This window comes from Scomber scombrus, chromosome 23 (genome assembly GCF_963691925.1).
Source record: "Scomber scombrus chromosome 23, fScoSco1.1, whole genome shotgun sequence".
Lineage (NCBI taxonomy): Eukaryota > Metazoa > Chordata > Actinopteri > Scombriformes > Scombridae > Scomber > Scomber scombrus.
Window position 1 is genome coordinate 21,133,328 of NC_084992.1, and position 16,940 is coordinate 21,150,267.

A 16,940-nucleotide genomic window follows, 5' to 3' on the forward strand; every position below is an offset into this window, starting at 1 on the left:
TTTGGAATGGGCTGAATTGTTTCTGAGTGATGTCCACCTCCCTGTGATAGCATGACTAAGAAATTGTACCTCTCCTACAATGCTGAGGACACATTTTGTGAATTGGACTTAGTGTCCTAGAAAAGTGGGAGGAAATATATACATCTCATTCCAACCATGCACTGTAATGATTGATACATTTATGCTCATTCTGGTTACACGCGTAGACATGCTGGAGACACTCTCCTGCTTTGCTGTTTGCTCTGGACGCTGCTAGCTGTCAACGTTGTTTTTCCGACCAGCAAATTTATTCATCTCCCAATACCACTGTGCTGCCGGCTGTGTTTGTTCATGTGTGGTGCATGCATGCATTTCCAGGACCTTGAGAGTCATCGCATGTGAGGGCCTTTCACAACCACACTGTACAGGCCCCCAGACACCTTCTGCCCAATTCAGAGTCTCACAGCAGGCTTCTGTATATAGGATCATGCTAATATGGGCAGTTATAGAACAGCACCAGGTAGATGTTGTTGCTGCATCACCTGTGAGTTGCCAAACACCCTCAATGAGATTAAGTCTGTTTTAGACACTGCAGGATTCAGGATTAAAGATTTCTCCATATCTGCATGCAAACTACATGTACACCATGGGTATCGTTTAAAAATGATGATACCAGTACTAATCCAAGTACCCTTAAAGTGATGCTGATACCAACTGAGTACTTCATTCGATACCCATTCCACATTTTGTGCTCTTGCTTTTATCCGGTGTCACAAGTGTGTAGTGTAGACACACTTTAGAGCGTTTAGGTGACATCTTGGCTGCTGAACAGCTAAACGTGCTAACTCAAATTCACCACGACTTCACCAACACAGACGGGCTGTAGCTGCTGTGGCAGTGGGCCAATCACACGTCACATTAAATAGAAGAACACTTGTGTTTATTGGCTATGAGCAAGTCCATACAAATAGTCAGATTTTATATCTCTGGGTGCAAAAAGGATCAATTGCAGGTATCGTTTGACGGGAGACGTTTCGATACTACTTGGTATCGATTTTTATCGTTCAATACTGTAAAGGTATCGAGTACCGATGCCCAGCCCTACTTGTCACTGTTCGGTATTAAAATGAAAAATATTTATTTATGAAGATAGCATAACGTTACCTTGGCCAAAATAACAGAATGTTAAATTGAGGTAGATTAGATTAGAGAAATGTCCACAAGCATCCTTGTTCACTACAACTCTATTTGAAAAACTGAGAATAAACGTCTGACAATCTGTTTATGGAATGGTAGCCTTGGCTCTACATCTTACACCCCCCCCCCCCCCCCCCCCCCCCCCCATGTACTTATATTTCAACAAAGAGGATGTGAAATATATCTCTGCAGTTCTGTTTTTGTCATGTAAGTGCCTTTTCTCCAGGGCTGAGGCATAAATCAGATGCCCAACTTTCAGGAGTGTAAATCCAGAAAAGGAAAACAAATGAGCCGACTCACAGAGGAGGTGCAATGAAAACAGATCAATTCTTTGACTAAGACTCCAACAGCTCCATCTAATCTCATCGGTGCCGACACGTCGAGTCAGTGTTTAAGATTGATAACATAAAAACAGTGGTGGAACAAGAACTCAGATCATTTACTTTAGTAAAAAGTAACACAATGTAAACTACTTAAAGTCCTGTATTTAAAATCCTACCAAAGTAAAAGTACAGACGTATTACCAGCTAAATAAACTTTAAGTACTGACGTCAAAGTGTTTTGCAGAAAATCAGCTTTTGACTGATATATTAAATGAAAGTAACATTTTTATTGCAGATATTTATAGTTGTAGCTCAAGGTGGAGCTAGTCTGAACTTCTTTATAAAGGTCACAAGATAAATCTGAGAGGTCGTGACATGATAGATGAGGTCTGATAGAAGAAAAGATTTGGACTCATCTTTCAGAACTTTTCTTTTTTATCTTTTGCATTTTTGAGCAACTTTGAGTTTTACCTCTTTGGGCCTCGAACAGAAACCACATGAAGGGAAATGTCTCTTTGGTAGAACTGCAAACAGCTTAAAGACATCTGAAACATGACACAAATACACACTGTTCTCTGTAAGAGAGGCCTAAAATGTTTAGGAACCACTGGTTTAATCTTATCATTCTAGTGTATTTTATAAGCTTATCAATATGTTTATATAAAATTTTAATCTGGAAGTAACTAGTAACTAAAGCTGTAAAATATCAAGGATATTTTTTTGTTGTTGTTGTTTTTTTGTTTGTTTTTTTACAAATTATCTAATTTTATTAATTTATTTGTTTATTTGCTGTAAAGCACTTTGAGCTACACACCTGGTATGACAGGTTTAAAGTCTATTTTAAGTCTACGTTTTTATATTATTATTATTATTATTATTATTATTATTATTCTTTTTATTATTATTATTATTATTATTATTATTATTATTATTATTATTTTGTATATAATATATGTAATAGAGTAACTCCCCTCTGAAAGTGAATGGAGTAGAAGCATCAAGTAAAATACTCAATAACAAATAGCTTCAAATTGTACTTAACTACAATACTTGAGTAAATGTACTTACATTCCATCACTGCCATAAAGCGAGGTGATGTTATTGATGGTCCTGCATTAATATGTTGCTAGTGATATTGGAAAAACTGCTTTTATGCATTGATTGCACAATCAAAAAACCACACAGAAAGGTAAATGTGATTGTGTATATGGAGAAGTTTCTTTTACATGTCAACAACATGTCAGCATGTCACCTCTGCAAAACAAGTGTCCAGATGGAAAAGTAGCATGGTAGCAGTGATGCATCTGAAAATGTGTTCCATAAACCCAAAGTCCTGAATTTTCACCAACTCAAAACTTAAACAACTTGAATTAAAAAACAGTTAATAAAAAATAATAAGAAATAATAAAAAATAAAAAGACGGAAATAAAGAAATAACTCTTTGAAGCATATCACACAATCTAGTTCAGTGGCTCCCACTGACAACAATGGGGTCATCTGTCAGCACAAAGGTTGATTACTGACTCAGTTTTTTTAATTGAAGTTAACCTAAACAAGCAAAAATAAATGAAAAATGAAATATTGGGGTAGGGGTGTTCTGGGGAACCTTTTATGTGATGTTCTTCATCTTGTGATTACATATTCCACATTCTTCCAAATGAATGAAACAATGAACTTCTTCTGAGCTGAAGAAAATACAAAAAACAAATACACTACTTTCTTTTTGACTAATATGTGAACTAAAAGAAGAAAAAGGAGGAAGCAACAACAGCAAACCACACATCACACAGTGGCTGAATGACAGATTTACGCAGCGTTGCCTGTCTGTTAGTAGTGTTCGAGCTGCTCGTGAACGCATCTTGATGTAGTGTAGCAGCAGCAGAGCAGAGGACTCACACATGGACCTGCCTTCTCTGACACACAGCAGTATGTCCAGTCAGTCCTGTGTGCGCTGTCTGTGAGGAAGGACCGCTGTCAGGCAGCATGGAGGACATCTGCTGCGGACACTCTGCACCACCTGCTGACCTCTGCGTTACTTTTTGGGAACGTTTGCGCGTCTTTTGACAAAAAACTGCGCATGAATGACAGACTGTTTTTACGCAGTGGCAAACATCTGTGCGCTTTTGTGAACTCGTTTTAAGCTGTGTGTGCAGACTCAGGTGTGTGTTGTAGAATCAGGAGATGTATGTGTTTCCCACGTTCATTCACTACTAGTTTTTTTTTTTTTTCCCCCCACAAACCGCCGAGCTGTCAGTGGTCTGTGTTTGGAGAAAAGAACTAAACACGATGAGAACCCGATTTCCAAGTGTTGCTGTTCCCCCTGAACATGTGCAACACGCCGCCGGACGCACAGCGCGCCAAACCGACCGACACTAACTGCCCCTGGGGGGTTTAAACCTGGCTGAAACATGTTTATCTTGTGGGTCCCGGTGAGTTTATTCCTCGGGTTCATCATTTCTCAGACGTGGAGCATTCAGATGTCCTGGGAAAACTGGAACGCCGAGCTGCGCAACCGAGGAAATGGATTCGACAAGCCGAGCTCTCAGCCTCACATCGTTTTCATCCTGGTAGATGATCAAGGCTTCCGGGATGTTGGGTACCACGGCTCCGAGATCAAAACCCCGACTCTGGACCGGCTGGCCGCGCAGGGAGTCAAACTGGAGAACTACTACGTGCAGCCGCTCTGCAGCCCGTCCAGGAGCCAACTCATGACCGGCAGGTACAGTGCAGCTGTTCCCCCAACCTGATCCCACATGTGTGTTGGTGAAGTGTATTCAGTTCTTCACGAAGGGAGTCTAAGTAGTTTTTAATGCATCTCTCTGGGAGGCTTGAAAAGAATTGATTAAATAAAGCTGATTGTGTCATATAATGATCATGATCAGACTATCTAATAACATTTTATTATTAACAATATAGTTTGAGTGAAGTCAGTAAAATCTGCAAGATGATTGAATGCATGAAGGTAACAAAACCTTTAATTTGTTTTTCTTAGTTTTTATATCATGTTAAAGATGAACACAGTACAATAGATATACAATAAGATCAAGGGGATGACATCATCAGCAGGGACTGGATGAAAATGTGCAGATACATTTAATTAGACAAGAGTTTAGACCTCTAAGAGATTTAAGTCATAACAAAAAGGGGAATATGATACAGATACAAACAAGGTTTGTTACCACCCTTCATCCTGATCTTTATTCAGTCCAGTGGTATAAAATCATCTATTTTATGAAGCATATAAAGGACAACTGTGCTTCATTACAACATGTGATATCACTAAAAAGAAGTTACACATTGCAAGAAACACAAGATGTTATAAAGCGTTTGGATGCCATAAAAGTTCATTAAGTTGCATCCGTGAGGATCTTCAGGAGGTAATATCACTGTTTAACAAACCTCCAGGTTTTGGTTCAAAGTTAATTCTTTACTTTGGAAGCAGTTGAGAAAAGTTACCCATAAGGTCCATTCGGGATAAGCATGTCCAAACTATTCCATAAAGGGCCGGGGTCCTGCAGCTTTTTGTTCCAACCAATCAAGAGAACACGATTTGACCAATCAGCTGTCTGAAGACTGAGATCAGTTGATTAAATGAGTCAAGCCTGGTGTGCTCCTGCTTGGTTGGAATGAAAACCTGCAGCCACATGAACCTTTATGGAATAGTTTGGACATCACTGATTTAGGAGCTGTTCTGGAGCTTTCTGTCACATCACATGGTCTTCATCAGCAGATCTTGCTCAGCTTTAAAGCCAACATCAACAAAAAGAAGTGCTGAGTAAACATCTGCCAATCATGATAACTGAGCAACCACATGTTGAGGAAGATCATCCTTCATGATTGAAAGCTCCGGAACACCTACTAAATGGACTTTGTGGTAAGATTCTTTTCTCCTAAATTCTTAGATTAAGATACAGAAAGAAGAAAGTGATGTCAAGTGTTGACATTTTGAAGTGTTGAAAGTTTTTTTAGCAGTTTTTACCACTTTCTAGCTTTTTCTGGAGCTTTCAACTGCATCTCATGATCTTCGTGCATCTTGTGGATTGACTTTGCTTAGCAGAAACATACTAAGCTGTAGTTTGCTTTGGAAAAAGCCAATAAGTGGCCTGTGAGGGACTTTTTTTTTGGTAAAGTGATTTTTAAGAGTTTGTGAAATCAGCGCGCTGCAGCGTTACCCCAGCAACCTCCTCGTATTTTAGCAGGAAGCTATAAAGACATATTAAAGGGCGATGCTGGGTACCATATACAGTATTGAGGGGGTCTTGTCGGGAAAGGGTGGGAGGTGAAGTGTGGTTTGGCTTTGTAGTTTGCTCACAGCATGTTTCACATCAGCAGTTTCCTTCTTTCTACATGGCGCTCTACAGGGCCTCTCCTCCAAGCGCCTCCGCCATCTGTTCCGCTCCTTAGCAAAAAAACGGAGGAGGCTAGCTGGGCACCGATGTTTCTTTGGCAGGCGTCCGAGATAATAATGAGAAAAGTGCAGCCACCTCCTCGTTCCTCTCTACCCTCCCAAAACACCCACGAGGAAATGTAGGTGTATATCCAATGATGTTTCCAGGCTTTTATTCCTGGATGTACGGGTGCAGGGGTGTATGGTTGAATTTGACTGAAAGGATGCCATCCATCCCTGTGTAAACATTAAAACATCAGGTGTCTGCGTCAGCTGGTCAATCACCACAACTCCCAGAACAAAGTTGTCTTCCTGGCACACTTGCAGAGACTTGTCAAGGCACATATCGGAAGGAGTAAAGGGTTCAGTCCAAGACAAAAGCATTTCATACAGTAAGAGCCTGATTAAGTTTTGAGAGTGTGTTTAGACTGTAACCACAGCAACCACCTGCCCTTGAACTCAGCTGCATGTTCACTGCATATAATCAGATTTTATTATTACTTAATTTATGTTTCTGTGCTTGCTGCAGACCTTTGCTTCAGGCCACTCACTGTGTATTTTTCTCAACTGTCACCCAGATGGACATTTACATTGCTCCATAAATAACTGAATATACACAGGAGACTTTAAGGTCAATATAAACATCCAGACGCCAAATTATATCAATCAGTCCGACTTGAATTCAATCATTCTCATGACAAGAAAAATAGGTTTGAAATGCCTAAAAGGCTAAAGGTCCTCCACCTCAGCCGTAACACAACACCTGCACACTGGAGTGAAAACCAACGTTTCCATTTGAGGAAATATGAAAAAAACCAAAGCAAAGCCTGAGTTCACTGTCGGTGTGAATAGATCAACATGGATTGTTTGACCTGGCTCCGCAACTCATGACTCGTAACTCGTGACCTGGGTTTTACATCGTGTTTGACACTGCTCAGATATAGGATGAAAGATACTACGGTTTCAATTTGCAAGTTAATAGCTTATTAACTTAAGAAAGCCACAACTGCGAATGCTCTCAACCATGAACGCTGTATGTATATAACTGAAGAGGATGGATACTTTCACTAAGAGATCAGATAAAGAAAAGCAATTTTAAAAGGACCACCATGCATCAAAGCATGAAATGTCTACAAAAATGTGTATGTGCAAGCACAGAAATATGCATATACACTTTATTTGGAGGATTCATAAAGCTCTGTGTAAGCATGGATCAGTTTTGTTGATCTTCGTCATTTTTGAAATTGTGCCCATGTGCACAAGTAGCCATAAATGGGTGTGGATATGCTCTTATTAGATGTTTCCATATAAATACATCTGTCTACTTTACCTGTCAATGAAAAGAAAGACCAAAGAAAGGAAACCCATTTGCAAGGACGTCCAACAGCTTCAGAGATATCGGACTATAAACTATCATCTGCAGTGATAGTGTATCTTAATCGTAGCCGTCAAGTTTATCATCATTTAGGTTGGATTGTTAATATTGAAACAGGCTTCACAAGGAACAAACAACTCATTCATCTACTTTCCTATACCAATTTATCAAGTTTAGGTTCATGCTGCTGGTGCATATCCCAGAATACATTGGGTGTATTCAGGTTAAACCCTGGGCAGGTCACCAATTTATCACAGAGAGGTAGAATTGTACTATATACCACACTCCACTATACACCATGACTGTGTACGGAAACAGAGTTGTAGAATACAAATGAATAATCTTACAGTTAGTATTGATTTGGTTATTTGAAGACCTTTAAAGAACTGTCCAGGAGATCCACACCATGGCTAGTAATAGCAGGACGTAATGTTCTACAGTCTCTATCTCTTAGGAAGTTGACAAGATTGTGTCAAAATTAAAACCCCATGGGGAAAACAGTATCCATGTCAAAGATGGTTAGCAATACCTTTCTTTCTGGAAAACTACAGGTATGGCCTTTTACGAATCGATAAGGTTACCAAAACCAAGCGAGAGAAGATAAACAGGACCTGGAGATCACATTAAGTGGTTGTGTACAGCTACTGTTGGAAGTGTAACAAAGCACTTTAACCTTCCAGTAACAGGAGCTTGAGAAAAAGATTTCCACGTTGTCCACCCCCTGGGAAACGCACCATCAGAAAAATTTCAACCTGTCTGGTTTTCTTTAGGCTGCACTGATGAGATTAGAGGCTTAAAGTGGGAGCTTTCCTTTAAGTTCAGAGTTGTCATGCTCTTCAACCCTGCAACCCCCCCCCCCCCTCCACTGATCTTTCCTGATCGAGACAAGTTTATTGCCAAAGGAGAGAGCAGAGGTTGCTCCTTGTGGCAGCCTCTAAAATTGAAAAAATGTTTGAGATATGCTTACTTGACCGACGAAACCATTCCACATTTTTTTGACGATGGAGCTCCTTTGTAATTTGGTAAGCAAACTTCTGGAGTGTCAATGATGATTTCAGAGCTTGAGAGCTATGTCATCTTACCTGTCCAGACAAATCCAGCAGGTGAACTCTCTGACACTCTACATATCATAAACACAGTATTTTAACTATTGCATTAGCTGAATCTCTAAGCCTTTGCACTCTTTTAGATTACACTTGGTCATATACACGCCTGTGGAGAAGATTGTGTAATGGTCCCGTTTATATCTCAGACAACTGTATCTGTATCGCAGAGATGGTCTTGATTTGTCCTCATGCTCACTCCTGCTCACCTTTTCCTTTGACCACAGGTTAAACACCTGTGGTCAAAGGTCTCACTCTTGTCAAGCAAAGAAAAAAAAGATTGAAAACTAAATTAAATTTCATTATCAGGCTCCCACATTGCTGAAAGAGCGACCATCCATCAACAAACAAAAGATGAAGAAAGAGCTTCGGGGTCCCAAGGCAATGAGGAGCAGACCTCCAGTAAGGATAGCGGCTGGATTGCAAAAAAGCTCCTCTGTCATCCTTGAACACTGAACTCTTATATTATACCCTGCTGGATTTGAATCTGGTCTAAACCACAAGGAGCATGGGGTCGTTCGTTTTTCTCAAGGCTGCTCTTTTTCACTCTGCTCCTCATCACCATAGCTCCATCTCCTACTTATTCACACACTTCTCATCTGTCCACACTTATCTCGAACTTGTCTTAGCCTCTCAGTCAACCCTCTCGTGTTGTTTCAGTGAGCTGTCACTCTTTCACTTGTCACTCTTTCACTTCCTTGCCTTACCCCAACACCGGTCTGTCCTAGAACTCGGGGTGAAGTTTGCACAATGATGAACAGAACAAGTGGTTGTTTGAGGTAATGAATAAGCAAGGTTCTTGGAGAATTTTAGGGTTTGGATTTGTTGAAAAGAAAACCTTGGGGGGAAAAAAAGGACCTTCATTAACTGTAAGAGTCTATAAAATTGAGAACATAAGAGCTCAAAGGCCAAGGAAGAAGCAAAACTGAAGGGAGTTATGCAGAGATAGCAACAAAAGTAAATGAAGAGCCTGTCGAAAAGAAGAGTTAAGTAAGATGAATTCTCCGGGGCTGACTTTGATTAAATGCAGAGCGCCAAGTTGTGGCTGCTTATTTGAACCATATGTGAGGAGAACGTGGAGCAGCATTACAAGAAAGGACTCCAGTCTGGGCAACAGGTCTGCTCGGGAACCTCCACAACCTCAGTGGCTGGAGCGGTGGCCAGTGCACTTGACTTGTGGGACTTGAGCGATTGCCGGCGCTCGGTGATTCGAGTTTAATGGCGTGTGTGATTTGTTGGCCTTGTGGCTCAGTGGTTCTGTAAATAAACCAGAGAGATAGCGTGATAGGAGCAGACCTTAAGATTGTAACTGTTTCATTAAAGGAATTCACCAGCACTCTATGCATGATAAGATATGGAATTGGGCCACTGTCTGTTAGAAGTATTTCCCGGCCATGTGCATGGCTTGAATCCATGCTGGATAAAGGATGCAAAGATGCCTGACCCCAGAGCTTTGGCCCCTGTGCTGAGGCTGCCCATTCATGCCCTGCTTGGGTTTAAAAGACCCTATAAATCAGTCACATTGAACGTGTTAAGGGACTGCAGGGAAACAGGAAGATCTCCAAGGAGCAGTAGTTACTACAGTCATTATTTTAAGGCCTCATAAATACTAAAGACCTAGAACTGTCCTTCAGGTGCCCCAAAACCTGTAAAGTCAAGACCTAGTTCCCTTGAATCCCCTCGTATGAGAGAAACAAAGTAGGGATACTACTGGAAGTCTTTGCGCTCCACCTTGTACCATTCTCAGTCAAGACTTTGGGCTGGTTTGACTGATTTGTGAAGGGATCACAGGCTGCACTTAGCATGACATTCTCATTACACGGCTGTAACCTTTTGGTATGTGAGCACCACCAAACCTGCAGGAGCTGCAAGAGCAGGGATAGGGGCTTTTAAGGGGTCGACTCACACACACACACACACACACACACATACACGTCTTTATACATTTGCAATTGCGTTCTTTTGTTATCCTTTCACTTTAAGTTTCACAAAGCTTTTCCCTCTCAATCCCATTGCCCTCTTGGCATTAATGCAGAAGTGTTTGACAAATGAAAATAAATAAAATGCTGAAATGGAAAAATGATCCTTAGTGGAAGATAATAGGGCATTTTACATCCAAAATTCATTTTATAGACATTTATAGGCAAATAACAAGACTAAATGTACCATGTACTATGCTTGTGGAAACTCTGGAGAGATTATGGAGTACAAGGTTTTATAAGTACTCACTTTTCATTGGGTTAATTATGTATTGTGTGGATTTTTTTCAGTAAAAGTGGAAGGAGTAAACAAGCCTTTTATGAGGTTTTTTTTTTTTTCTTCTGAAGAACAAATTCTTGTAGCCTGGCTTGCTTCTCCGGGTTGATGTTGCTGCGCACAAACACGTTCATTTCTTCCCTTCATTCCCATCCTTCGCTTAGTCCACTGCATTCAAATCTCATTGCCTAATGACAGACCAACAATACCTCCTCTATCCCCCCAATGTGCATGTTTGTAGTTGGGTTTCAGAGCTCCCCCTGCCTAGACCACCAAATGACAAGAAATTCTTCTCATCGCCATATGAAACCAAGACCCTCTCTTGGCTCCCATCAGGGATGGTTTGGTCTCATTTTGAATTCGCTGACCTGACCTCAAAGACTTTCAATGAATAGCAGTATCAAATTCAGAATTGTGCTGCATTATAATCCTTAGGAGTTAAACATTTTAAAAGTCCCGGGGACAAGCTTTGAAACCCGTGGGAATCGTTTTTTGCCAAGTTGTTGCGAACATTCCAATATCCCAACTTATTTCCAAAGGCTTTATGGACATCAATCCCAGATGGTATTTTGTATTAGCATATCACAGTTCAGGACAGTGTAATTGTCAGCAGACAACAAACAACTCTGCCACCAGGTTTGTCCACCGTGCCTCCGCCTTCAGCTGCAGCTGGAATTGTCAAGTGTCAGTGGTCAGGGTTTCCCCCAGGACATTGGTTAATGGAGGTGGAAAGAGCTGAACTGTCATACAAATGCATACTTATTGAGTGCAGTTCACAAAGTGCATAATGATAAAAGATCAACAACAAAAAAAGCACATTAACAGGGAAAAACATATCATTCAAAAGTGTCAAAAGAACATAGAAAGAGCATATGAAAGCAATTACACTAAAGTTCATAAATGTGTCTAGAGCCATGCTATCTTCTATGAATTAAATGCCAGCTTCAGCATGCTGACAATGCTAGCATGCCGATGTGTGACGAGTATAACGTGTACCGAGCTCTCCATCTTAGTTTAGCATGTAAACACTGCTAACATTTGCTTTCTTTTGCACTAAACGGCAACTGATGTTGGTCTGAATGAATTTGAAATTAGACATTTGAATAGAGATTCTAAACATTCATTGACATCTGACTTCAATGACTAGACAGACACCTTTGGCAGGGTTTCTGTGGGTTTTCACGACCTAAAATTTCCAAAAAGGAACATGCATGGACTGAAAATATGAACAACTAAGCTTTTAATTCAGATGATGATAAATGCTGAAGTTGACCGTGGTATTCTTATATCATAAATCTCCTTACATCATACCAAGGTTAAGTAAACTTCTCCTAACTGAAACAGAAGTGCCTATAAACTAAGATGATTGTCAGCCAGCTGTGCTACAGACAGGAGTATGTATATGTTTGCAGTTGCAGTCTGTGATTTTATGGGAATGTATTCTTAGTGAATTGTTTTTGTTGAACGTAGGATTTGAGTTGTAAATCACTGAATTTATTGTTGTGTTTGGACGGTTGTACGCGCCACACGGAGGTGTAAACCTTGAAGGACTTTTGCATTCTCGATGGAGAGTGCTAAACCTTAACACGTTCTGGTTCTCCTCCAGTCGAATCCTCCTCCTCTGGAAACCTAAACCAAACACTTATTTTCACTCCCTTTCCCTGGTGACAGCTTGACTGCACACCACTAACCTCAGGAGAAGAGAGAGAGAGGGAGGGAAGAAGGAGAAGAGGCATCTGGCTATGCCTCTCCTGGGAGTCTCACTTTCATTCAAAGCAGACATAGAGAGTCAGACAGAAATGAAGTCACAGCTCATTGTTCTGGTCTTCTGCGACCTGCCGCCAATGTCCCAGCTGGGTTACCTCGCTATGGGCCAAAAACACAAGTCAATCACAGTTTCAATAAATATACAGTTGGCTTGCTGTTTTAAAGTTACCCAACTATTCCCTCATTGATTGCATTTGCAGTTGCAGTAAGTAGTCTACTCAGTACTAAGTTGGATATCCTTTGGAAAGCGTTGATATCAGGGCCAAATTGATGGGTCAAAAGCTTTAGGTCAAATATGTAACATATATATCAAAGACCTATCTGAACCCAATGAGTGTAAATTCATTAAGAGACCCAATATAAGAGTAAGATGATGGACCCAATGATTTTTTACACCCCTTTCAAAAATGTTATCAACCATAATAGTGAGACCACTGACAGCGTGATGACTGAGCAGCTGCATTTGAAAGGACAGGCAGAATCATTTTTCACTGCATTTGCTCCTTTCACATCTCACCTACAGAAAAAAACAAACATTTTTCTTCTATGATGAATGTTATCAGGGCTGATGGATCACTGCATCCTGTCATTATCATACATGTTGAAACACAGACCGATTGCCACAGTGATAAAAAAACAGGATCCTACCTGGACTCAATTAGATTGAATGTAATTCATTTCAGACCTTGTATAATACCAGTGGTGGGATCATGTTTTGGATAGAAGGAAGCAGCTGGACCTGATCCTGAGAGTAATTGCAGAGTTAGGTGATAATTCCTTTTCACATCACACATAGTAATTTGCAGCAGCTTTAAATGAAGTTGGAAAAGTTCCCTATTTTTTGAATATCTGATAAAATGTCTTAAAATATGACCAAGTATTTGATTCAAAAATGTAACACTTTTTGATTATTGATGGTACACGTATTTCAGTTTGCACTCAAAATGTATTAGGGTGTGATACCCAACTCTATTTAGTATTAAGTAAGCCAGTGGGTCTGTTATAGGGGCATCAAGTAATAAGAAACCAAAATTGGACACTATTGCAGATATACTGTACTGTAGCCTAATGTAGTCATTTTGTGCTAAGTAGCAATAAATGTCAAATAAACCAAATTTTGAAATGACCTAACTTCCCTGCCAAACACATTTGCAAGTTTACCATTGCAATGAAAGGTATTAGAAAAATAACATAACTTAAACTTAAATATAAAAATTCTCAATATATTGTAACTGTCTATAACACATCATTATTGCTGTGTTAGCTTGCTGCCAAGATGGCTTACACAGCATTATTAACACCAGGTCACAACTCTGTTTCCTGTCTGGCCTTGAGTGACGGGTCTTCTGTTTTTGCTCTGGGCCCCCCCCCCTCCACCTACTATTACCCATCCAGCTCCTTTTACTGCACTGTTAGACATCAACTTAACATAAGCCTTCTCTTGGGTTGCCAGCCTATAAGCACTCTTCTGTTAGCTCTAATGTGTTTGCTTTGGACAGGGTCCATTGTAATTAGAATTGGATTGAATAATGTATCAGTGTGTAATTTCCAATACCAGGATTTTCTCAGTGACTAAACAAGATTTTTCCATCAAATGGTCTATGAGAGGAGTCCTTTGTAAGGGGAAATTCTAGTCTTTTCAGTGTTTAGATTATGATGTTGAAATGTCATTCAGTAGCATGTGAACATAATGTAAATAAGCCTATTATCCTATAATCCCATTAGCTGTAATGTCATGGCAGACTGAATTATCATGAATTGATGCTTCCATCTGTAACAAATGTATGTATTGTGCAATAGCTAATGGATGCAGTTCAGTTTTGAGGAGATTATATTTTGAGAAAAATGTCAATAATTGTTTTTCAGGTATTTTCTTTTAGATGGCCAGTTTTCATTACTTGCATATTTGCATATCAAAGTTGCATATTTCTTCAAAATTGTCAGTATCTCTGATCGGCTGATATCTGTTTGATTTTGTAGGTATCAGATCCACACCGGCCTTCAGCACTCTATCATCCGAGCTACCCAAGCCAACTGCCTGCCCCTGGAAAATGTCACCCTACCCCAGAAGCTCAAGCAAGCAGGCTACTCCACGCATATGGTGGGCAAGTGGCACCTGGGTTTCTACAAGCGTGGCTGCATGCCCACTCAGCGTGGCTTCGACAGTTTCTTCGGCTCCCTGCTAGGAAGCGGGGACTATTACAGTCACTATAAATGTGAAGGGCCCGGCATGTGTGGCTATGATTTGTATGAGGGGGAAGAGGCCGCTTGGGAACAGGACCGCGGCTTGTACTCAACCGTGATGTTTACAAGAAAGGCTATAAGTATCTTAGCCAATCATGATCCTCGCAGGCCCTTATTTCTGTACTTAGCCTATCAGGCTGTTCATTCCCCACTGCAGGTTCCTGCCCGCTACCTCGAGCGCTACAAGGGCATTCCGAACCCGCACCGCCGTAAATATGCTGCCATGGTTTCCTGCCTGGATGAGGCAATCCGTAACCTCACATTAGCTCTAAAACGCTATGGTTATTATGACAACACAGTTATGGTGTACTCCTCAGATAATGGGGGCCAGCCATTAGCAGGTGGTAGCAATTGGCCCTTGAGGGGTAGTAAGGCCACTTATTGGGAGGGGGGCATCAGGGCAGTAGGCTTCGTTCATAGTCCCCTATTGGTGAACAAAGGGACAAAATGTCGATCTTTGGTCCACATAACTGACTGGTTCCCTACACTGGTGACCCTGGGTGAAGGGACTTTAGATGAAGATCTAAATCTTGACGGGTATGATGTCTGGGAGGCTATCAGTGAAGGCCGCCCCTCGCCTCGCCAGGAACTTCTTCACAACATTGATCCAATCTACATCAAGGCCAAGAATGGTTCATGGAAGGCTGGGTATGGTATATGGAACACAGCCATCCAGGCTGCAATCCGGGTGGGCCATTGGAAGCTCCTGACGGGGGTGCCTGGCTACAGTGACTGGGTGCCTCCCCAGACATTCTCCAACCAGCGGTTGACCAATCGCTGGCATAACGAGCGTGTCCGATGGGACCGCGGTAAGTCCATCTGGCTGTTCAACATAACCGCCGACCCTTATGAGAGAGTGGACTTGTCTCAGCGCTATCCACACATAGTGAAGAAGATGCTAATGCGGCTTGCGCAATACAACAAGACGGCGGTTCCGGTACGCTACCCATCTAAAGACCTGCGTTCTAACCCTCAGTATAACGGGGGCGTATGGGGACCCTGGTACAAAGACGAGAGGGAAGAGCAAGAGGAGGATGAGAGATACAACAACCTGTTCACCAACCATCTCGGTAAAAGACGGTGGAAAAAGAAATCAAAGAGCAGAAAATTGAAAAGGAAGGTAGAAGAGTAGCCTGCCCCGTCTGTGAAAGACTTCAGTTGCTTTTTCTCAGGGATTGACACCTCTTTTCAGGATTGTCCTCTTTAGACGTTCTATTTCCAATTAGTTTTAACTTGACTCCAGTATATACTGTATGTGGATGGACCCTTTGAAATGCCTCAAGTAACTATGGAAAAGATCCACTCGTTTAAACACTACTGTCATGCCCAGACACAACTAAGACCTCATGTTAATGTAAAGGGCATTTAATGAATGTTTATTTTTCTAGATCTTGTTGCATGCTTGAACTGTTTTCACCTCTAGATTGTTCTGTAGATTCACATTTCACTTAGAGTAGGTTATACATCTTCATAGACAGTTGCCATACATTTTTTGGTGACAGAAAATAAAGTAAGACATAGTTCTATTATGTTGTTAATTACAGCGATACAGAATTGTGGAAACAGATGTAGGATTTATGTGATGTGTGAGTTGATTCTGGTTTTATAAGCACAGTCTGCCTTAACTTAGAATAAAAGATTTTGTTCCCTGTTTAGATAATGTCTGGTCTGGCACCAGGCCAACCTGAATGTAAGACAACAAACTAAATAAAAGCCCCAGACACAAAACTTTTTGTCTCCTGCAATCTCTCTAGCTACGTCTGGTTTGCATTTTTGTTACAGCTAGATTTCCTTTTGTTCTGATTACAATAAGTACTCTTGTAATTGGAAAAGCTGTAATATATCTTTCATATTTATAAGCTGAATCACTGCCACTAAGTAGATTAATTCGTGGAAAATACAGTGAAGTGGGATCTGAACAGTGATAAAGACCTAATTCCTTTCTTTGCAGTCCCTAACAAATGCCCGCCTCATCAGTCACGGTGTGCTGTACGAGCAGCCGTGATCAAGGGGAAAGAGAAATGGAACTATTCATGGAGTGAACATAACTCAACCTGTAAAACTATATTGTTCCTTCTCCTCCTCCTGTTGCTTGGCACCCGTATAAACAGTCACCAAATCCCTAGTTTAAAATGTTGATGAATGACTTGAGTTGTTCATGAGTTTTGCTCGTAGATGCTTTTTGTACTTTATAGGCCAATTAGGTATTTTAATGACTCTAAATTACTTCTAAATATCCTGTATGCCTAAAGATTTATAGCTGGATTGGAGCATGATATTGGAACATGTATTTAACTATTCTTATTTGC

General features: G+C 40.8%; 1 protein-coding gene across 1 annotated transcript; it reads left to right on the plus strand.

Moving 5' to 3' along the window:
* Positions 1 to 3,907: 3,907 nt before the first annotated feature.
* Positions 3,908 to 15,795, plus strand: arsj (arylsulfatase family, member J). Its single transcript, XM_062444926.1, has 2 exons — positions 3,908 to 4,218; positions 14,368 to 15,795. The coding sequence occupies exons 1-2, from the start codon at positions 3,908 to 3,910 to the stop codon at positions 15,761 to 15,763; spliced, it is 1,707 nt and encodes a 568-aa protein (XP_062300910.1). The 3' UTR covers positions 15,764 to 15,795.
* Positions 15,796 to 16,940: the final 1,145 nt, after the last annotated feature.

What these genes read in the sequence shown, in the direction of transcription:
- arsj (XM_062444926.1), top strand. Translation starts at nt 3,908, where the DNA reads ATGTTTATCTTGTGGGTCCCGGTGAGTTTATTCCTCGGGTTCATCATT. An exon ending in AGCCAACTCATGACCGGCAG is followed by an intron (nt 4,219 to 14,367) that starts GTACAGTGCAGC and finishes TTGATTTTGTAG; the next exon opens with GTATCAGATCCACACCGGCC.